General features: G+C 40.9%; 3 protein-coding genes and 1 long non-coding RNA gene across 8 annotated transcripts in view; 2 read left to right on the top strand and 2 right to left on the bottom strand.

Moving 5' to 3' along the window:
• The window catches only part of garnl3 (GTPase activating Rap/RanGAP domain like 3), a 151,908-nt gene extending 151,320 nt beyond the window's left edge, over positions 1-588 (bottom strand). Inside the window, exon 1 of one of the 2 annotated variants that reach the window (XM_022228592.2) lies at positions 379-588. The gene's annotated coding sequence lies outside the window, so the exon portion shown is untranslated. The remainder of the gene's footprint in view (positions 1-378) is intronic. The other variant, XM_087142944.1, reaches the window with a different exon arrangement.
• Positions 589-1,397: 809 nt separating this feature from the next.
• Positions 1,398-14,047, bottom strand: crat (carnitine O-acetyltransferase). 3 transcript variants are annotated; one of them, XM_022228626.2, is made up of 14 exons: positions 13,866-14,047; positions 13,029-13,241; positions 11,781-11,867; positions 11,342-11,514; positions 8,926-9,094; positions 7,874-8,045; positions 7,565-7,758; positions 6,859-6,959; positions 6,313-6,438; positions 5,533-5,655; positions 4,683-4,818; positions 4,124-4,186; positions 3,237-3,374; positions 1,398-2,744 (listed from the first exon to the last, which is right to left on the bottom strand). In XM_022228626.2, exons 1-14 carry the CDS (start codon positions 13,890-13,892, stop codon positions 2,526-2,528), a joined length of 1,941 nt encoding a protein of 646 aa, XP_022084318.1. In that variant the 5' UTR covers positions 13,893-14,047; the 3' UTR covers positions 1,398-2,525. The 3 variants fall into 3 exon arrangements, with proteins under 3 accessions (XP_022084318.1, XP_022084319.1, XP_086999546.1); XM_022228627.2 differs by lacking the exon at positions 13,866-14,047 and adding an exon at positions 13,483-13,804; XM_087143420.1 differs by lacking the exon at positions 13,866-14,047 and adding an exon at positions 13,576-13,804.
• On the top strand, positions 8,009-11,078 carry LOC147797240 (uncharacterized). The gene is made up of 2 exons (XR_015427195.1): positions 8,009-8,095; positions 9,891-11,078. It is a non-coding gene; the product is annotated as an uncharacterized LOC147797240 (long non-coding RNA).
• Positions 14,048-14,139: 92 nt separating the features above from the next.
• LOC110975838 (serine/threonine-protein phosphatase 2A activator-like) lies at positions 14,140-21,132 on the top strand. 2 transcript variants are annotated; one of them, XM_022228671.2, is made up of 9 exons: positions 14,140-14,299; positions 15,776-15,989; positions 16,192-16,278; positions 16,446-16,571; positions 18,146-18,363; positions 18,687-18,811; positions 18,930-19,030; positions 19,419-19,526; positions 19,852-21,132. In XM_022228671.2, exons 1-9 carry the CDS (start codon positions 14,292-14,294, stop codon positions 19,921-19,923), a joined length of 1,059 nt encoding a protein of 352 aa, XP_022084363.2. In that variant the 5' UTR covers positions 14,140-14,291; the 3' UTR covers positions 19,924-21,132. The 2 variants fall into 2 exon arrangements, with proteins under 2 accessions (XP_022084363.2, XP_022084364.2); XM_022228672.2 differs by having other exon boundaries at positions 14,145-14,363.
• Positions 21,133-21,452: the final 320 nt, after the last annotated feature.

Below are 21,452 nucleotides of genomic sequence, written 5' to 3'. Positions count from 1 at the left end.
CAAGAAAACTTCAAATTTCTCACCCGAATTTGGCGAAAGGCAACCACTCAGTCGAATCACGCCATTTCGTTTTTCGTCTGGTTACCTGACTCAGGCATTTTGGATTCATCAAAACAAATCTCCATCCAGGTCAAGAAACCATAGCCTACTACATTCGCTTTAATTGTCGTTCATAACTCTTCGCGGGGCCGGTCACGTAGTAGGCAGCTGCTGTAAAATGTTTACCCTCTTTTCTTTATACGAGCGAGGACATCACCAACAACTTCTTCAGAAAAGTGCTTCATAAAAGTAGAATTTTGTTCCCTGATAATAGGAACAGGGTGCTAAAGGTAATGAACCCCCAAATATGAATGTCTGATTGGAAACTCTTAGTCTTACCACATCACCGGTCCGCCATTGCAAACTCCAGGTCGGGCAGGCCAGTCCATGCTGGGACACCATCTTTCTAGCAAACTATCAAGACATAGACTTCCAATTAAGACCCTGTTTTGTCTCCATTTCGCACTCACACACGACCTCCAACATGTCACCCCTTCGAACGGCTGTACCGTTGTAATTCGGTGGAAGTTCGAAATGCTTGTGATTTGCGCGCCAAGTGTCTGCCAAAAAATCTGTTCACGTTTTGGCAAATCGTTTACAGAGCACCAGACTAAATTGCCGCATTTAGGAATCATTTTTATTATCAGGTGCCTAGACGTTGTGCGCGACCGGAGTACGCACGTGACTCTCTTATTTACATATGCAACTTGACCGAGTCCTCTGTTTACTTTGTCACTTGGAACTTCCTCTGCAAGTAAACGCGAGTCCCACTCTAACCGTTTTTTTGAATGAAATCTACAAATGGTCTGTCAGCATATTTCTTGTAATGAAAGCAGGTGATGTGATTTCTCCACCTGACTCGACATTCTCTCTTTTTTTCCATTCCTTTTCACTGATTCTTGCCGACTAATAATGGAAGAAGTGACATCCCCATTCCCCTGGCGCTGCCCGTGATTAGTACCAATTAGGTGACGAGAATTAAAACAAACGGTTGGCAAGGTTGGAAGCTGAATTGTCAGTAGGGCGCGGGGGAGATTGTCAGTACCCTCTATGAGCATTTCCCGCCCTACATGTACAAGCAATTACCGTGGGTTACTCAAATTTTGTGTGACTGAAGAGAAATGAACCCCTCTCACTTGTACCAGATTTGAGGAAATTGAAGTGTTATTGTCTCAGCTTTTGCCTGTGGCACTCACCTAAAACTCGGATATGGGAAGAGTTAGTTAATACCTTGTCTGACCACCCCTCCCCACCCCAAAAAAGGAAATGCAAGTAAACTCTTGAGGTCACTTGCTATTGAAGTTTTCCTATAATTACACTCTTTCAACAAATGACAATGACAGTCGGTAGCAAGAAAATACGATAAAATCAAAGTTTATTAAGATGTTCACATGCAGACAAATTATAAATAATCTTGCATTGTTTTTTGCTTCAGCGGTACATGCTATCTATCCTTATTTTCAAGACCTAATTGTGAGAGGCAGTTTAAACAACCAACACAATTACTGTGGAGTATGCACAATATAGAATCCAAGTTATTTTGGGTTTTGATATATATTTGAACATTCGCTGACAAGTTTAGGATTGTCCTCTTGTTCATTCATAAACTTGTCCCTTTATTTGGAAGGGGTGTTGATTAAGTTTCACAAAATTCTGCCCTTCAAAAGTTAGTATGTTTCTTAGGTCGAGAGCAAAAATGTCAGGATAAATTCTGCACTAAAATAAAAAAACTGAGGCAATGACTACAAAATGCCAGTCCCCACATCAACAATCGTATACATGCATCACATAAGGTGCACTTTTGCATGAATAATGAATTAACAGTCATTTTTGTATAGATTTGGCAAATTACTATTTATACTTTGCCCATCAAGTGTTTATAGCTGGTTTACTTTGGAAAAAGGATGTTGATGTGGTCCAATTTTCATGAAAGCGTGTTTTAGGTGGACAGATTATTCATATCCCTCCAATCAGGTATCTAGCCGTGTTAAATTGCTATACATTTCAGTCTAAAATCAAACGTAATATACTATTAAAATATACATAGTTCTGTACAAGAATTCTCACACATACAATACAATGGACTGATTTTCTTCCTAAGGTTGTAGAACTTTGCCTTTCAGTTCAGAGCTAAAAAATGAAATATGCTCTTGATTTGTTTAACACCAAATAAGTTCATTTTAAAAATAAGAACACTGGAGAGAGTTCAGTCGTTAAAACATTTACAGTCTTTGGAGAGCGAGTAAAAATTGAAAGAAATTCCAATTGCATTAGCTTTAAATATCTTTTTCAGTTTTCTTTCCAGACTTTAACTGTATGTGGATGTCTAAATCTAAAGCTGCAAAGGTGCTAAACGAATTATCCTTTATCACCATATATCTACTGGTTTATCAAGATGCCAACTTGATCTACAGGTACATGTAGGTGCACTAAAAAGGGTGACAATGGAGAGAGTTAGTTTACACTAACGACTGTGTCATTTTGTTTTACAGTTTAGCATGTGGGGGCACCTTGTTCAAGACTCGCTGCATATCTAGCAAGCTTTCAGCGAGCTTCTGTGAGAATTTCTCTGAGTCGGTCTCTGGAACAGTGTTGAAGGCCGTCACGCCAAAGTTGATGTGGTCATCCTGGGGGTTGTAGCAGACGCCGTAACCGTCTGGAACAGCAGGGCCGAAGATCATAGTCAGGTCATGCTTTGCTGGAACCTAGCCACACAAAAAAAGTTTAATGTTAAAAGTAGTCCTACCTTAACATTTATGGCAAACATGTCACCTATATCTCGCTCAGCTCACATGCTGTTCTCTTCCCAAGTTGCCTAATGTGGCATGGCTGACTTGTGGGCAAAGTACTCCCCTGTGGTACGGGTTCGATTCCCAGCCCTAGGCCATATGTGAATACAGTTGTTCATCGTCTCCTGCATCACAAAGGTTTTCATCTTTGTGTTCCGCTTTTCCTTCCTCCATAATAAAATCAACACTTCTGATGTCTTGCCGTGCTCCACGACCAAATATTGTCATATAGGGTGGCTGCCTGAAGCCTTTTTACATGACCCCATCTCCACCACATTGTTGCTGTGTCTTTAAAAACTCAGCCTGGCAGCAAGGATGTTAGCTCCCTAACCAAAAATTTGCCAGTTCGATCTCACTCCCCATCCCTCACCCAGAAACCAAGCGAATCCAGGATCCTTTCCCTTTTACCTGGCTTGTTGACAGGCGGAAATGCATGGCGGCAGTGTAGGATGTATCCATGAATATCTCAGGCACATTCTTGCCTTGCTCAATGGCGACCAGCTTTAGGCCAAGTAGATGCCTGTCGATTGCATCTCCATTGATGGCCTGAGAATAATAAACACTGAGTGAAATGACACATACACTTCAAGTACAATTTGCTAAAAACAGAAACTAAGTAAAAAAGATCATTATTCAAGAAAATTACAAAGCCAACAATCTGGAAGATCCCTTTCCACATTTGTACAATCCTGAAAAAACACAGGGCGATTTTATTTGCACTTATCTGCTGTGGACAGGTCAGCAAAAAATCCAATACTAACTGAGAGACATTTGCAGGTACACCATGTAAAATAGATCTTCCTAAACATATGCTTGTCAACAATACTTGGACCACTTGTTTACTATGTGGGACCAGCCCAGTGGTAGATCCAGGCAGATGAAAGTACGGGAGCATGAAGTAGAAGACAGGGCATGGCCCTCTTGTTGCATTGCACTGACTGCTGGACCAACCCAGCTTAGTTGATTGAATCACAACTTCTGACCAACAGCTTCACACATATATTGCCATCTTCAGGAAGAAGCCAGGACCACTTTGTGGTGGCATTTGCCTATAACTCAGCCAGAGATTGTTTAAAGTTGGCTATTAGGGAGCAGACACAATGTGCCTCACAAATCAACCAAGACTTGGTGTGCATTCCTCATAAAACTTGCTTAAAATGATTTTCACTGTTTCTTGATATCACTGAATCGGTAATCAAATATGTATACACAGCTCCAGGACTGACCCAAGCCTTCCACTACTTTAAAAACAGGTCTCTGAATTCAATTGATTTCACACACTGACTGCTACTCACTGCCTCTGTGTATTCCCTGTGAGCTTGGATGGCCTTCCTCAAAAGGTGTGCTTTCTCGCTTGGCTGAAAAGAATCCAACCATAAACTGTTTTACCAAGCATTAACACTGCCTGTTGGGTCAACATTTACAGCCTCAAAACTGAAAACTTTTCATTCTTCAAGAATAAGAGCAATGGACTTACATAAAATGAAGCTCTTTAAAACTTCAATGAGTTTTCAACTTCATCTAAAGGACAATCTGTGACTGACTAATTGCCAGCCATCTGATCCTGGCAAACTCAGTGGTTGAGTCGTTAAGATATCTGCACTAGTAAGTAGGAATTGGTTCGAATCACATCCAAGCCAGCTTGTGATTTTTTTACAACTCTCGGACCACACTGAGAGTACAGTCAAAATGTACATGTCAGTAAGGGGCAAGAGCTAATATAAAATGAAATATAAAATTTGGCTTTGTGTAGCCAAATTAACATCATTAACCCACAATTTTATCAATGACGCCAACTTCAATGACAAAATGCACTGAAAGTGCCCAGTAAAATGATGCACAGTATTTTTTTACCTTTTTTATGCTATCACACATGGCTCGGGCAAAGATATCCGAATCAATGGTGGCTGATCGAATGGTGTCAGTTCGACCAAATTTGTATTTCCTCAATGAAGCACTTTCGTAGGTTGCAGCAGAGTGACCATAGAGTCTGCAAAACAACAGGGAACAGGGATCAGCAGTGCTTGTCCAATCCTTCCTGGATCCTCCAAAAAGCTCTGCTGTGCAGGAAGCCAATGGCACAGATTTTATATTATCAAGCAAAACTATTCATAAAAAATTCTGCAAAACCCTCTAAACCTGCTGTTGGATTCTCAAAGATTTGCACAAAGTTTAAATGGAATTGAGAGTTCACAAAACAGTATACATCCTCACTTTTTTCCAAGTCTTTCTTCATCCTACAATCTGTACATACATGTATCATTCAGAGTATCCAATATAATGTGACTTCTTGTCAGCTTACTTTGGTAGCCTCTACTGGTCCCCCCAAATTACGTTACTTCCTAAAGATTGCCATGCGCATCAGCATTTTTTACTTAAATTTTTGTGACGCACATCAGCTGCACCGTATTTCGAACATATCTGATCAGCTTGCGTGCGAGTTTCGAACATTTTGCACACTGTGCGCACCTGTACCTGTTTGCGTTATACACGCAGTTGCAATTTTCCAACAAAGATGGCGTCCAAAAAGAGAGTTCTTCTGGGTTAGCGATTGGCAATTGGTTTGTTTATCAACTTGTTATTCTTATTTTGGATCCTTTTCTACTTCGATCTACTTGCTCATGCTAACCGTCCATATCTTGGTCTAGCATGTTCATCGTCTTACACCAGTGATTAGTAACTTTCAAACAATTCCTGGACTTACTTGAAGAACGCCAGTTGGATAGAGAGCTGTATGAATGCATCTGGGCTGAGCCTCTGACTCTTACAAAAATCCTTGCCGAATGGCTCAAAGGAAAAGCAGGAGAGCTGTACATCACTGCCCAGACTACAAGACACAAAAACATTTGGGGACTTCAACTTCCATTGATATCATATACCACACTCTGAAGATATGTTGGTGATCCAACTCACAAGCAGATTCATTAAAGCACTCAGCTAAATGCAGCAAAATACATAATGCTTTAGCTGAGATCTCTGCTAAAATCAACAAAATGAAACAGTGAATTCTCCTTCAGGAAAACCAAAGCTTCATAGATACCCAGTTACATTATTTGGCCACAAAAGCATAGCCACCATGCCATGATTTGCATTTGCACATAATGTCAGAAGACAAGTTAACCCTAACACTCCCAAATCTTCCAATTCTAATACAATTTTACATACACCCTAGGGGGTTAGGGTTAAGGAATTTTTTAATAGATTGAGACACAATAAAAAGAACAAAGGATTAATTAACTGCTTCTCCAATACACTTCTTCTTTCCTGACAAACATCAGGAATAATTCAAGTTCAACAAGCAAGCAGACAAATTTGTCAACCATTACCCACAATGCACTGCAAAAAGGGCCTTTTCATGGAAACCTAATTGGTGGGGCACTGCAAAGTAAATTGCCTGTATTCACAACAAACTTTGATTTTTGTTGCTATCCTGCAAAGGTAGACGATTCACAAGTGACGATCATTCCCAGAGTTTTCAACTTACCTGTCAATATGAACCTTGGCATCTTCAATGGCCTCCAAAGTCTCTCGATCCAGATTAAACTCTAACCTCTTGGGACTTGATCTAGCAACTGACGATGACCTTGATGACTCTGAAGGAGGGTTGTGCCTGAATCAGACACAGATAAACTTGAATTAATGTTCGTCTGAATAAACAAATCAACAGCTCTGAAATGCAGCAAGTACTTCAGGAAAAACCTCACGGAGAAAGGTGCAATGCCTTGCATACATGTACATGTACTTTTCTGAGGACAAAGAGATCAGAAAATAAGCAGAAAATGATTAAACTACAAACAAGAAATCGTATGACATCAAACAAGCATCCCTCAACCTGACATCCTTGATCTTTCCAATCCACAATCCACAATTTTGCAGAAAAACCAGTAACGAATGCTTTGATGATCAACTTTCAACTGACATCAAGCCCCAAGTAACAGTGGCTAGGCTCAACTTCTTCCATCCTTCAAAATCCTCCAAGACCTTCTGGAAGATTCTCAAGACTTTACGAGTGTTAGGTTAGAGGACTTACGCGTAGTGTAGACTGTGGTCAATCATGGCTGTGATGGGTGGTCCTTCTGCTGTGCAGTGCTCATACTGCAGAGCGATCTCTCCATCGGTTCCGATCATGAACTGAAAAACCAACGTCAAATTTGAAATTCAAGGGCACTTCATTCCTAGTTCTACCAGCCCATCTTACTGACGCGACCCAACCTAACAAATTGAGTCTTAAGCTGCCAAAACCACTTTTGAGATAAGAATCTTGCAAAATGTAAATCAATGGGTACTTTTCACCCACACCATAGTGCTTGATGTTTTCCCCTTCAGTACAAAGAGTTAGACATTTTCCCAGAGAAAGTCAAGCTACTCTTCACCAGCACTAAAGCACTAATGCCGAGTCCTTACTTATCAAGGTTTGCATCCTCCTAGGTTATTAAAAATCCTGGAGGCAATTGCTTACCAGGTGACTGACAACAAAACTGCAACCACAGAGTATGCAACTACAGAATATGGTTGCACTGCAAGTCAACAAGAAACATTCAAACCTCAAGATCATTCTATCAATTGTTTTGCAGGCTAAGATAAACTCCCATTACTTGACTTGGAAGGACTGAACCCATAACCTCCCACTGGTGTAGAGATCTAAACTATTCATGAACTGCTGATCTTGCAAGAAACCTGGAGTGGAAATCAGCCTGACACAGACAACTCCAGAATTTTGTCAACGAGGGTCGCACCTGTATGGTTTTGTCAAACCACCTGTTGCAGCTGTTGGCCCGACTTCCTCCACCATACAGAGCAATCTTGGCACAATGATTACCAAAGCTCTCTATTTGTGTCTGCTCGTCAAGCTCAGAGTAGGTGGGCTTGTCTAAGGAAAGCATGAAAATGCTTCTCTTGATCTCTTCAAACGAGGCCCGGTTAACTTTGTCTGAAAAAAAAGGAAGTTGGTTGAGAGCTTTCTTGAACAAGTTGCTTGAAGTGAAATTTGATGCACGAGACTGTGATGAGGGAACAATGAAATTATAAACATGATGAAATTTCACCTTTGGACATCTTCTTGTAGATTTTACCCCATGTGTTGCGGTGCTCTGATGTCAGGATATTGACTGGAACAGCAGGGAACGGCGAAGCTGCTACAATCTCCTTCAGCTTTGTGTGGATCTCACTGATTGGCAGGGGCTTGCCTTGTGAGTCGTAGACATCCAATGAGAACAGCTGTAAGATTGAAAGTGAAACTTTCAGTGTGACCCACAGGGGTGGAAAGGGTAGGTGTGACCTTTGAGCCTTAAAAGGGCATCAATGAACTGAACCAATAACTGGGTCAAGTTGGAAATGCCTTCTACATCCCTGTACTGACCAGGCGTGAATAATGGTTTTCTTGAGGCACAAATGGAATATAAATAAGAATATAGTTCAACAATACTACAAATGTACATATTAAAAAAGGATTCAGTTGGGCACAGTCTACATGTCCGGTCAGCTAGCCAAAAACGTTTGTGGAAAAATGATCAAGCATTCCATCAGACAGCCTCCAATATCTCCTGTGCAGTGTTGTAGACAAGACCACTAAAGACCTTCACAAGACCACACAAGACCAGCACAGGACCAACACAAAACTTCCAGTCTGAATTCAAGGTGCAAGCTATTCAAATGAACTGCAACAATAGCATTCCTTTAATTGTCATTGTTCACCCTGTTCTTGTGCATGGTCATGTGTCTGGTCTTGTGCATGGTCTTGTGCATGGTCTTGTGTCTGGTCTTGTGCATGGTCATGTGCATGGTCTTGTGCCTGGTCTTGTGCCTGGTCTTGCGCCTGGTCTTGTGTCTGGTCTTGTGCATGGTCTTGTGCCTGGTCTTGTGTCTGGTCTTGTGCATGGTCTTGCACATGGTCTTATGCATGGTCATGTGCATGGTCTTGCGCATGGTCTTGCGCATGGTCTTGACTACAACACTGCTCCTGTGCAGCTAACACTTACCTTTATGGGAGACAGCTGCAGCTGCTAGCCAGTGGCTCCCACAGCCAATATGTTATGACAAGCAACAGCCACAATTTTTGCAAGCCTGAGTGCCCCAGAGATCATTCTCAAATACTCACATGATTGTTGTGACCAATGATGATGTGTCTGGGAGCGTCTGGCTTGTATGGTGGGAAGGTAGCAACGGAGTCCTTCTTGACGCCTGGTACCCGACAGGATGACAGGATCCTGTGGTACTGATCCATACACAGGGGCTGGCCACCCATGTAATCAACTGGTAACGAGTCACTGAAGAATCAATAAACACATTGTTTGTATGTACTATTAATCTGTTTATAACATGTAACTGGCATCCAAATTACAGGACTCCAAATTTGTGGAAGTTTTGTGCTTTCACATACATCTCATCGTGTGCCTGGAAGAAGGATGTAAGCGCTTACGACCTTTTGCCGGGAAGCATGATCACTGAAAAAAACATTTTTCCGGCAAAAGGACATATGTATGCAACTGTTTTTAATTATAAAAATATAAAAAAATTTTAGCAGAAAGATTTTCAAATTTTTTGCAAGTCGTTTGATAAGTTGTTCAAAGGTTGCTTTTTGTACAGCCTGTGTTGATTTTGTAGTAAATTTGATCCGTTTTACTAAATAAAGAGAGTGTGGTTTTTACGCCCTTTTGCCAGGAACATTTTTTTCTGTTGTGATCATGCTTCCCAGCAAAAGGGTTTAAGCAGCTTACGACCTTTTGCCTGGCACACGATGATCTACAGCATCAGTATGTAATACAATGCAAGTCAGTTTTTGTCACACATACAAATTGACCACATAGCTTTATAGCTGCTACCACATGTAAAACCTATAGGGTTATGTTTCCATACATATACTGTACAAACTTCACATGCATGTGAACTTCAAAGAAACTCCTCAGTCCTACATGTACATCCAGGTTACCTTAGAATTGGTGGATGTGCATTGATTGTTTTATACACATGTATATTGTACTTTGCACATTGTTGGTATGGAATTGAAAGGGTAAAAATTTCCCATGTCCTTAAAAATTGTGTATGTTTTGTGGGATTTTGCAGGATTGAGGAGAGTCACGTCCAGCCAGTGAATCAAGAACACACCTATCCAGAGTACAGGCAAAAACAATTTTGGACTGGCAGTTTTTGCTTGGTCAACATTTACAAATCCCTCTTTTGTACACAACTATTTAACACAATACAATGAACCTTCATATTTCCTTCAGTGCAAATACGTGTATGTCCTCAGATACATGTAACACCGAGGGGTGTGAGTTTCCAAAGTTTTCCTGGGAGAGGACAGGGAGTTTGTACCTTGGTTAGGAAGAAAAAGGCAGACATTTCAATCCTAGATGAAAACCTTCATTCCAGCCATGGTGAGTTTTGGCATGTCTGGAAGATTGCTACACAAAAGTGCCATTCTGGGTTTAATTTGTCATCTGTTTATTTAATAATCTAATTAGGGCTATTGTTACAATGCCCAACTGTGCAGTTGAAAAAAAAATACAAAAATGAGACTGGATTAAGGTGTACAGGAGAAACATGTACATGTAAAACCTGCTAGGCTTCAGTAGAATTCGAGGCTCAGATCATGGAGGAAGGAGGGGAACAGTTACCTCCATGAAGTTCATTGGTGAAAAGTTCATGACCCTAGTTTGCTCCACTAGCTACCTTTTGCACACTTACACAGTGCAGAAGAGCAGCCACTTAGAGATACTGATATGCAAACAAACCAGAGACCCATTATTAACAATTACATGTATTTCTAAACTGAATATGTTACTAGATGTATGTTGTTTACATTTTGATCTGATAACGCATGCACTTATCTCATAAACTATGCACGCGCTGGAAGCATGTGCAATAGAGGGTAAAGGCTATTTTCAGCAACAAAGAATTCTGCAAACGTACACGTAACAATAGCATGGGGTATTATGAATGGACCAGTGCTCCTTCTGGGCCATAACTTTCTTGATATGTCAACAAAGAACAAATTGGAAACTCAGTGACTGTGCAAATTCACAAAGCAAACTGTACCAAAAACTAGGGCATCTGGGCCCACGTTGATTGTAGTGGATTGGCTCTGTGATTTTCCATTCATCAAAAAGATTGAAATTGATCAGGATAAGAAGTGGTTTATTGGAAGGATTTAATTCCCCTACTAACTGATGATTAATTTTATAAGAACAAAAGACAACTTTGTAAGAATAACAAGCATTAAACATCTATCAAAAGCAAGTCTGGAATGGAGCAATTTGGCAGCAAGAATTAGAAATCATTCTTGTGATGGTACCACTCTCAGGAGCAGGTGTGCTACCTGTACAAATGTCTCTTAATTAATAGGGTGTTTAGATGGTAAAAATACATGCATACAATGTCACGTTTAAAAATACATATGGACCATGGTGCAACAACAGTAATATTGTCTCCTTGGACACATCCTTGTTAAAGCCACAGAAACAACAACACCTTTCAATGCACGTTAGATTTACAATAAGTCCCTCAATTCTGACCTGTCAATCAGTTGTTTGAAATCCAAGACCCCTGCGATGAACCTGGCTGAAAATTCCAGTTGCCCGTCAACACCCCTGAAGTTCTCTCGGGGGAAGACGACGCCGGGACTAACGTGAATTACCACAGGGGAGCGGAACTCAAGATACGCCTTGTGCAACCACCACTCTGAAAGCTTCATTACGCACAATACAAAAATCGCTCATGTTATCAATATGTTCCTTTCAGCAGGATGACTGATTTACATGTATTTCTCAGCTAGTGATAAAAATATCTCCCAAAATTCAGGACAGCAATTTCAGGTTTCTGCTGAAGCTCCTTGAAGCATGAAGCTCTGCAGATCGAAAGGGATGAGATGGTTTCAAGAACATTTTATTTATAGGCTCGATGTGCAGGGGTAACGATTCAGCACTGTCTTGTCAGACATTATTGGTGACTTACCCAGTTATCCATTTTCTGTGATCTTTCAATCAACGCCATCTGCAAAGATTCCCCATAGCCTCCAGGCTTACCAAACTCAGTCACAATCTGAAAAGCAAAGTGCAAGGTATTTTTTTTTCAAATAAAAGCTGAAATTGAAATGTGAATCTGTTAGATGAAGAAAAATCAAAACCCCTGGAAATTGGAAATGAATGTGGGCAAGTGCTTTTGCTTGATATCAAAGTCCACACCCATTTTGTAAGGGGATCCACAGCCAACTTTTCTTGGGGGAGTGGGGAATATTATTAATGGATTAATTTTTAGATTTTTCTTTTTTTTTTTGGTGTACAAGTAACCTTCAATGACCTTTCCAAGGGTTAAAGCTAAATTTTAGTGACTTTTACAGGCTTTACAGGAGAGAGAAATGAAATAAACAAAAAAGTGTCTTCCTGTCATTATTTTCAAAAACATAATTTTTGGTTGGAAATGGCCCCATAACATCCCCCACCCACAATCTACCCTTGTGCCACTGAAATCAGATATCTTATATTTTCCTTGAGAAGACATCCATTAAGTTTCACAGCTAACTCTGTGAACATGCATGTACTGGACTGCAGTTGATCATTTATCTTTCATTATGTACATGTACAAAGTGGATTAACAGGCCTCTGAAGTGCAGTTTTTTTTACATGGATGATTTTTGGTTATAAAAAAAAACTGTCCCAAAAATATCAACAAATTGTAAAGCTCTTATTCCCTCATTGAGAGCAAATACTTCTTATCAAATATCAAAATGTTGCAATCTATGGATTTCATGTTGTAAATCTTTGCTAATCTTGCCAATGTACTGTCCAGACACGACAAGAACAACAGTAGGCCTATTTACACGTGAACAATGTAGCTAAAAGGAGCTTTTCTGTGTTGTAAATTGCTTGATTCAGAAGGAATATGGGAAGAGTTCCATACACAGACATTTCTTGACACCCTGTGAATAAACCCTTGAGACTGGTCTGAAAATTTTCAAGTGATATCTACATAAATGCTTCAACATTTTCTCTGCTAAACTTAACATTTAGGATATGTTATCGATTTCTGATGGCTGACATGTCACTCATTGCAGGAAAAATGAGTTATGTTCTTGTATGAAATTCTCTCTGACGAGCAATCAAGTTTTGCCAGAAAGCCAAACCAAGCCCCAACAACTCCTACATAATAAGTGTATCCTCCCTTGTAAAACCTCAGACCATGCACATGTAGGCCTACATGTACCTTCTTAGTTGCCTCGTAATCTTCCTCACTCAGTATAGGCTTAATGGCCAGTAGATACTTGTACAATGTCTGCTGGAGAGGTGGTACAGGCAAGCGGGACAGTGACTGTTGATGGGCAAACATCCGGCCTGGCTGGGCTTGCTTACGACCCAGCATGACAGCCGTCTTCTCTGCAGCCTTCATCATGGGGCCGATGTTGGCAGACTGCCGCATCTGTGGATAGAAATGTTAAGCGCTTGATAAAGTAAAAAACATTTAACGTAATATTAACCCTAAAAAGCTAAGATGGAGAAGAGGCTTTGAAAGAGCCCTGTATCAAGCTATCACAATCCTTGAGTTTCAAAACACAAAGATGTTCCTAAAATTTGATCTCGTAAAAACAACTTTTAAAGAAAATTTCAGTCTTCCCTGAAGCTGAATTAATGAACATGTCTGCAATGAAAATGAAACTTACAAAGTGAGGTGGAATATTTTAGAATGGTGGCATGAACGTGGTGGCCAGAAACAGAACACTGTAGGCCTAGTGTTAAACTTAAAGTCCCATTACAGTGTCAGTGCAGTTGTGACAGATTGATGACTGCCAAGTGAATGCGATCCTCGACTGCACCTTTCATTGATGTAGAGCCTCTAGCATGTTCAGGTAGGCCTAGGCCTATTGTAAAGATGTGATAAATGCATAAAAGTTTAAACTTAAGGGCTACATGGCTAATAAAAAGTAATAACAACTGCAATTGTGTAGTAACATCCATGTGACATAAAGCTGACCATGATCATGAACGGCCTACAATTCAAGCAAAAACAAATGGACGCCTTATTTCACAAATAAACGTTACTTACGATATGCCTAGCAACACTAGACAGCATCGCAGCCAGCCGCTGTTGCACCTTTTATAAAGCGCAAAATGTTTGTTTGAGCAAAATTCTGTGATAAGGCCAGGTCAGTCACTGGCATGAACAGTAAAATGAACTCAGCGGTATTGTAGGGTTAACCAAGTTGTAGGGCAGGGACGAACGTGACAAGCTTTATGCATAAGGGTCAAAGGTGAAGCTTTGAAACGTAAACTTGTTCTTAGTCGCTCTAAGAATCAAACTGTTCTGTTACGTTCACGGTTCACGAGAGGGCGCTATTAATCAAACGTGGTGCCCAGATCATCATTATCCCCTCATTAATTTTTATCAATCTTCATAACTTCTTTGTGAGCGAGGTATCTTTCTTAAGTGTTCCTATCGTATCAGTCTAAACAACAAAGGCTTGCTGCCTACATGTACGGGTAGGTCATTTTGTCACACTGATGGAACTTAGTTCATTCTGAAAGACAGTGCTTTTTGTAAAAGGTAGGCCTAGGCCTAGCCTGCTTGGCCTTGCGGCGTGCGCTTGCGGCACCCGCATTGCCGTTTCTATTGTACGTTACTACTAGTTAGTAATTTGCATGACATGTCGACATGGTAGGATTCACTCTACCGATACCGGGCGTTGACACCGGGGGGGGGGATGTACAAAGGGACATTTGAGATCTTCTGATTTTAATATGGGTATCTGTAACCTTTTCCATGATCCACAACAGAAATGTAGAAAGTAATAAATAACATTCCGGAAAAAATCAACATTGTCTGACATGATGTACCGAACTTTCCAGCTCTCTAGCTGCAACGTGCATATTTTTCATGGTGTGTTGAGCTGCTGTCGAGCTGTTGTTTATGCCCAATAAAATGCGAGTTAAATTTGAATAAAATCTGGTACACTGAGTTCTTTAAATTCAAGCGAACATAATTTAAATTCTCCACGCTGAAGACACTGTTGCTACATGTACATCTCGTGATTTGGAGCAAGCTTTTGCTTAGTTACATAAGAGACGCCTTGCAACAATGCACTGCTCTCAATGGATAAGAACCGCACAAAGGAACCAGTCCATTCCAGGGATGGTGGTCGATATGTCAAAGCTTGCCCATAATCATGAGGTATAGCAACAGTGTTTAGTCTGGGGAATTCTAATTGTTACATTTATGTGCAGTCAGATAACTCAGTGTACCAGATTTTATGCAAATTTAACTCGCAAATGGCTCATTTCATAGTGCTTGTTAACAGCTAATTTTGTGCTGTTCACAGAGTCTCTGTCTGTTTCAAAGAGTCTGTTAAGCGGTTAGCACAGGAAAAGCAAGCTTAACCCCAGAGGAAAATGTTGCTTACACTAAAATTGGTCAACAAATTCCATGATGTAGAAATCCCCATGCACTTGTTATTAGCTTGTTCAAGTTGTGAAATAGTGCTGAAGTCTTTCAGTAGTGCCATGAATTGGGCCCGGGTTGGTATGTTGGTGGTAAAACTCAGGTCTTTCTCTACTTTTCAGTCTCTCAGAAGGCCTAGTCTGTGGTCTGTTTTTAAACACTCTGGCTCCCATACAACATGTACAGCAGATTTGTAACAACCTTCGTCTAAGGGTCATTCCATGAGGTTGGGGCACAATTTATGATGGTGTCCATTGTTTCGTGGGTTCCGTTAAAATGAACAGCTATATACCTGCATGTGGATTTCAAGTTATACATCTTGCTAGGCTGAATACAGAGGTGTGTGTTATTTTTACCGAGTAAATTACTTACTCTAGAGGTCATGACGGGTGGTTAAAGTTACCCATGTAACAAGGACACCGTCACAGACTGTGCCCAACCTCATGGAATGACCCCTAAACACTCTTGCCTAGTCTACATGTAAATTCATTGTGTCCTGAATGCAATTTGTCCTTGTCTAGTCTGCCAACAATGTCAACACCTGATACTGAAGTTGCAGTAGAAAATGCAGCAAAGACTGGTCATCAAATTCAGGAAACCCTGGCACAGACGGGAACAGAGACTAGCAGCCAAACTGCAGAAGCCTCAGCCCAGTCTGCAACTAGCCACCAGTACACACAGCCTGGAAAAAGAATTAAGAATAATGGCCAGATAGTGCAGTGGGAGAAGTCTCAGGTAAGCTCCATACTTGGTACTTGACCCGATGACCCTAGTTCTTGACTTCCATTGATCTCCACTAAATTATGGAAATCTTTTCTGTCAGTAACTTTATCCAGAGAGTCCTCAACCTTTCAGCATCGGGGAATTTACATGTAAGACTACTATGATTCATCATATTCAATTATTTCTTATTTCATGCTTTGATTTTGTCTTGAAGGCATACCAGGATTTCTTGGGTTTCATCCTCTTAGTCAGCAAATCTGTGAAAAGTAAAAAAATCTCCGATTGCGTCAGCAGCTCTGAGGTAAGTTCTTGCTTCAATATTTATAGTGGCTTATACATGTGCCTTGACACCTGACCACACGCTTTACTTTAAAGCACTAGACACTGTGATTGTAAGAAGTGTTCGGAGTGACGGTACCACGTCAGCAGTCTTTTTATCAGAGGTGTTATTTGACATTTTGACTGCAGATTTGCAAGATGCTGATCAATATGCTGGATACATTTAACAGTTGGATTGATGAGATCCCACCGACAGACCAACCGCAGCGGTATGGAAACAAAGCCTACAGAGACTGGCACAAAAGACTAGGGGAAGTAAGTCTCTGTCGTCAGAAGTTGTCTTCAACAACTTATGGCTGAGAGTCAATGTGTCTATGGGGAGTGGTTGCAACCACTAACCAGTCATTTCCATAGGCATACATGCTATTTCTAGATGTAAATGAAGCTAGCCATTTGGGACGCAGCCCTGTCCTTAGTCCAAAGTCTAATGGTCAGTTTTTCAATTTGGGGAATGTTGATGTTTTTAGGACTTTATAGAATCCTCCTCCTCGTCTTCGTGGTGTTTCTTGCTCTGAGGGCGTATAGGACACACCTGCAGTCGGCTTGGGCTTATTGGCAACTGTCGTTGTTCTCAGGTCACGTCCTAGCTGGCTAAGATTTGTCGTGTTGTTGTCTATCCAGCATGTCCAATGCTTGCCAACAGGAGTGCCATCCAGCTGACTTTGAATCAAATTAAACCTAACTCTCCTCAATCCTTCACCTGTTGGAGGATTGAGGAGTGTTAGGGTTAAGGACAAACCTTGTTGGCTGATACAGGGGAGTTGGCATAGGTGTTCAAACCAATGAAATTGGCGCTGTGTCAGAGTGTTTAGTATATGAGGCCGTCTATGATTGCATTGAAATGGAGAATTAACCTAGATTTGGTTAAATATTGAGAATATGTTATTGATCTGCGTGATTGTATTTTGGAGGATTGTGATTAAATTGTGACCTATATGCCCATAGAGTTAGAAAGCAATGGGCATACCAGTCATGCACTGTTTCCTTCAATCAATTGATTTGCTTATTGTGATTTTCCTGTGTGCAACTGCAAACTGATAAACACTTTTCAAAATTTGGTTAACCACTTCCTGCCGGGAATTCTGGTATTGGACACGTATGCTTTACATGTGTGGCCAGGATCTCCGAAATCGGACAAAGGGAACTGGGCCTTGTAACAAAAAAAAAACGTACTCGGAACAAAAGACCAGGCTGCTGGGCATTACCAACATTTTTTCACTCTTAAAAGTGGAGATAATCCAGCCTTGTTTTGAAACGGTATACCATGGTTTGGGGCATTTAGAGCAAGTGGATTACCAACGGGGACAAAAGCGCTCCACCGCCACAGCGATGAGCCACACAGTACCGATGCACGCTAATCTGGCCCCTTTTGAAGAGAGGTCAGCAGCGCACTGTGCCAGGTTCGTGAACAAAAGAAAGTTTTTATGACGGCGCACAATCTGGGCTCTTTTTACAAGGCTGCAGGCCTGGCTGAAATACTCGGGCGTCAATGGATTTTGTCTGTCAGGCTAGAGTGGACACTAGACAGTCCTTCATGTGTTTGTAAGTGCCCAGTAAATGCAGATAGAAATTTTTGAAGAATTTTGAAAGCAGAACAAAAATGATAATTATCCCGCACAAGCTTCATCAACATTGATAAATGCCACCGGCAGCAAGTGGTTCAGTCAGAAATGTCCTCATATTTTTCCGAATTGTCCTGTTGAATACCGGCACCAGACTAGCAGTGAAGTAGCCTCATATGGAGTTTGTATCTGTGTTGCAGAGAGTGAACTTTTACAGACCCAATATGTATACGCATTTTTTGGCAACTTTCATTTCTGCTTCTGCAGAATACGGAATCCTTAATCCAGGCCATTTTGCCTGAGGAGCACTACCCGGCTGTCATAGAACTCAAAGCCTACTTAGAGGATGGATTTGGTAACTCCACACGAATAGACTACGGTTCTGGCCATGAAATGAACTACGCAGCATTCCTGTGCTGCTTGTACAAACTAAGGGTGCTGACAGAAGCTGATTCCATGGAGGTTGCTCTGGGAGTCTTCACCAGGTAATGTAAGAGGTCAGCTTGAGTCTTGTAATGAATCATGATTGAAGTCACCATAGCATCAACAGTAATTGTATTCCTTGTAAAAACCGTTACATTAATATCTTGCTGATTTTGTTAAACTGCAACTTATGAACATCAACAAGTTGCCTGCGTATTTTGAAAATCATTTCCACACAATTGGGAGCAGGTTGTCACCTGTAGCAAATTCAAGTCAATCTCTCAATCTCTTTCAAGGTGCTGACTAGAATTTGTGAAGAACTTATTCAGTGTCCTTTATAAACCACTTCTTTAAAATTACTCGGTTCATTCATTACATGTACCAGGTACCTTGAGATAACGAGAAGGCTACAAACTGTGTACCACATGGAACCAGCAGGCAGCCATGGTGTCTGGGGGCTGGATGACTTTCAGTTTATACCCTACATCTGGGGAAGTTCACAATTAATAAGTAAGGTCTTCAAATCTTGTCAGAATCGGGATAATTACAAAAATCACGTGATTGGATAATTTAAAAAATCTTGCCCTTTGCAGATACCTTTTTTTTTGGCTTGTGACTTTTGCTGCAGACCATCCTCAACTCCTGCCGAAAGATTTCCACGAAGAAAAAATGGCGGTAACCTACAGTCAAGACTACATGTTCATGGAGTGTATTCGTTACATCCACCAGGTGGGCTCATGTTTGCTGATGGTGGCCCTTATTCATTATTTGGCATACATTCTGTTAATATGGTGCAGTGTACATCAGCCATTTTCAATCAGCAATTTCTTGAATGAATTCTTTAAGATTCAGAGGCAGAAGAGGAGTGTTGGAGCATAAACAAGAGAGACTGGTCCTAGATTTTCATCTGCTACGTTTTGAATATCCTACCCCTGAATCATTAGGGTTCAGTTTCATTCCCAGACTTCATTAGAAATGAGAAACAAGCTTGAATCATAATGTAATAAACTAGGATCAGGAAGATATAGTTGATGGTAGCTAGGAGTGGAATATTAGATGTTATAATAGTTTGGTGTAATAGTTAGTTTCAGATTTTTATCCTGTTATCATTGCTTAGTGCAAAACAGGGCCATTCTTTGAGCACTCTCCCACCCTGTGGGGAATGACATCAGTACCTCACTGGGAGAAGATCAACACTGGACTTGTTAAGATGTATAAAGGAGAGGTGAGTGTATGAAAATCTGCATTAATTTCACTCTGGTTTGATAGCAAGTCACTGCAGTCAAGTCTCAAGTCCCCTCTGGTCAGGTCTCAATTCACTAAAGTCTCTAGTTGCTCTGTTCAGGTCTCAAGTCAAGTCTCAAGCCACTCTGGTCAGGTCTTAAGTCACTAAAATCAAGTCCCAAGTCGCTCTGCCAAGTCTCAAGACACTACACTCAAGTTTTCAATCTGTTCAACTCTCATATTGGTCCAGTCAAATGGTCAGTGTGATTTAGATCTTGATACTAGGCATTAAGTCCCTTGTGGTTTTCTTGTTTTTTTCTTTGCAGGTTTTGAGAAAGTTTCCAATTGTACAGCACTTTCTCTTTGGCACAATCTTGACCTTTGAGCCTGCCAATTGAATAATGGAAGTTAGTGTAGTTTTGTACATGCTGTAGTCCTATGCTGGAAGTGCCAAGGTTTTTTATTTTCAGCAAAAATTATGAGTCGTCTGACTTACGACAGATTGCTTGACATTTTTCAGTTCTTATGCGAAGCCTGTCAACTGAAGATACCTTTAGTTTTTGAGATATGAGCTATGAGAGGCCTTGTGCTAAATAACGAACTGAATGTTTGTATTATTATACAAGTTACATGTACATGCCTGTGATGACCAGGTCTTTTGTAACCTGTGCCATTTGACCTGAATGGATAAGAAACACAACTAAGCCACAGGGTTCAGATGAGTTAAAACTCATTGTAAAGCTGATTTGGCCTGCAATTTCTCACTGAGAAACAAGTTGCTTACTGTTAGCACTCTCAAGTTGTGTACTCACCCACTTGGGGGGGGGGAGTGTGGCCCCCTTTTGACTTGGGATGTAGCCTCCCTCTTCCCCCACTTGGTCTGGACATGATGGGGCAGGGCTTAAGGAATTGGTCTATTTATGGCTGATGCCTGATGTTCTCACCACTGCTTCACCCTTTGAAAATCGTTCTGCCGGTGTTGTACTCCCCACTTACAGTGATCATCATTATCAGTGCTTGATACGGTTCAACCAAGCCAGCTTTCTTAATTAATTGTGGTTAGAGTGAGCTTTCTTTCTGTCTTCTGTTTGCATGGTAGCCAACTTGCAGGGTAGTATGTTTTGTTTCACTGGGGAACCTCCTTTGTGCGCGCACCCTGGGAAACAGAAGCACTGGCCTTCAAGATGGCAGCCATGCAAACCCTCTATTTGATCAACTGTATACTTCAGTTTGATGGATGGAGTTCCTAGATTTGAAATCATGAAGCACAACAGAGTTTTGTTCCCACTATGGAAACAACAAATTTTGTGATGTGAGAAAAAAATGGGTGACTTTGTTTGAGTTCCACTAGTTAAAGTTTGAAAAGCCGTATCTGTTGTCTGAAGGTTTAGGTCTTTGCTTCCTTGAAACCATAGCTCTGCAAGCCCATGTTGGACTTGACCTCAGTTCATTTCTATGGTGTGGTCAAAGAATATAAATGTATAACATTGTGTTGCCACAGGAAAATATTTAGAGTGCTTGGGCATTATAAACCAAGGAATGGATTATGATTTATGAGATTTGCCTTCAAAAGGAGAGAATTTAATAAAATTACACTGTACAATGAACTTCACAATGTGTATGATTGTTACCTTTAAAGTGGGGTTGCCTAATGGTCTAGAATGCTTACATTTCTTAAAGAAGTGTTTCAAGGGCAACCAGGGGTGATTATCCAGTCCGCGAAATCATTCGACCCAATGCGCGTTTGGAAAGGGTCGACAGATTTCGCGCTCTGCGATTGGCCAACGCGTTTCAAACTCTTGGAGGCGCATTATTCTGAATCGCCCGTATTTGTTCTTCCGATGTCTATGGTATTCTCTTGCACGCCATGCACGCGTAAATCTGTGTCGCACATAACCACGCCGACTAAAATCTTAATTTAAATATC

Source organism: Acanthaster planci, linkage group LG11 (genome assembly GCF_054643075.1).
Source record: "Acanthaster planci isolate LZ-2023a linkage group LG11, COTS_SCS, whole genome shotgun sequence".
Lineage (NCBI taxonomy): Eukaryota > Metazoa > Echinodermata > Asteroidea > Valvatida > Acanthasteridae > Acanthaster > Acanthaster planci.
Note: the sequence above shows the minus strand (reverse complement) of the source record. Positions and strands in the feature narration are given on the sequence as shown.

What these genes read in the sequence shown, in the direction of transcription:
- crat (XM_022228626.2), bottom strand. Translation starts at nt 13,892, where the DNA reads ATGCTGTCTAGTGTTGCTAGGCATATC. An exon ending in CACAGAAAATGGATAACTGG is followed by an intron (nt 11,515 to 11,780) that starts GTAAGTCACCAA and finishes TGCGTAATGAAG; the next exon opens with CTTTCAGAGTGGTGGTTGCA. An exon ending in ATCCAACTGGCGTTCTTCAA is followed by an intron (nt 4,819 to 5,532) that starts GTAAGTCCAGGA and finishes GTTGTTTTGCAG; the next exon opens with ACTCTATGGTCACTCTGCTG.
- LOC110975838 (XM_022228671.2), top strand. An exon ending in TGCAGTGGGAGAAGTCTCAG is followed by an intron (nt 15,990 to 16,191) that starts GTAAGCTCCATA and finishes TTTGTCTTGAAG; the next exon opens with GCATACCAGGATTTCTTGGG. An exon ending in GGGAAGTTCACAATTAATAA is followed by an intron (nt 18,812 to 18,929) that starts GTAAGGTCTTCA and finishes CTTTTGCTGCAG; the next exon opens with ACCATCCTCAACTCCTGCCG.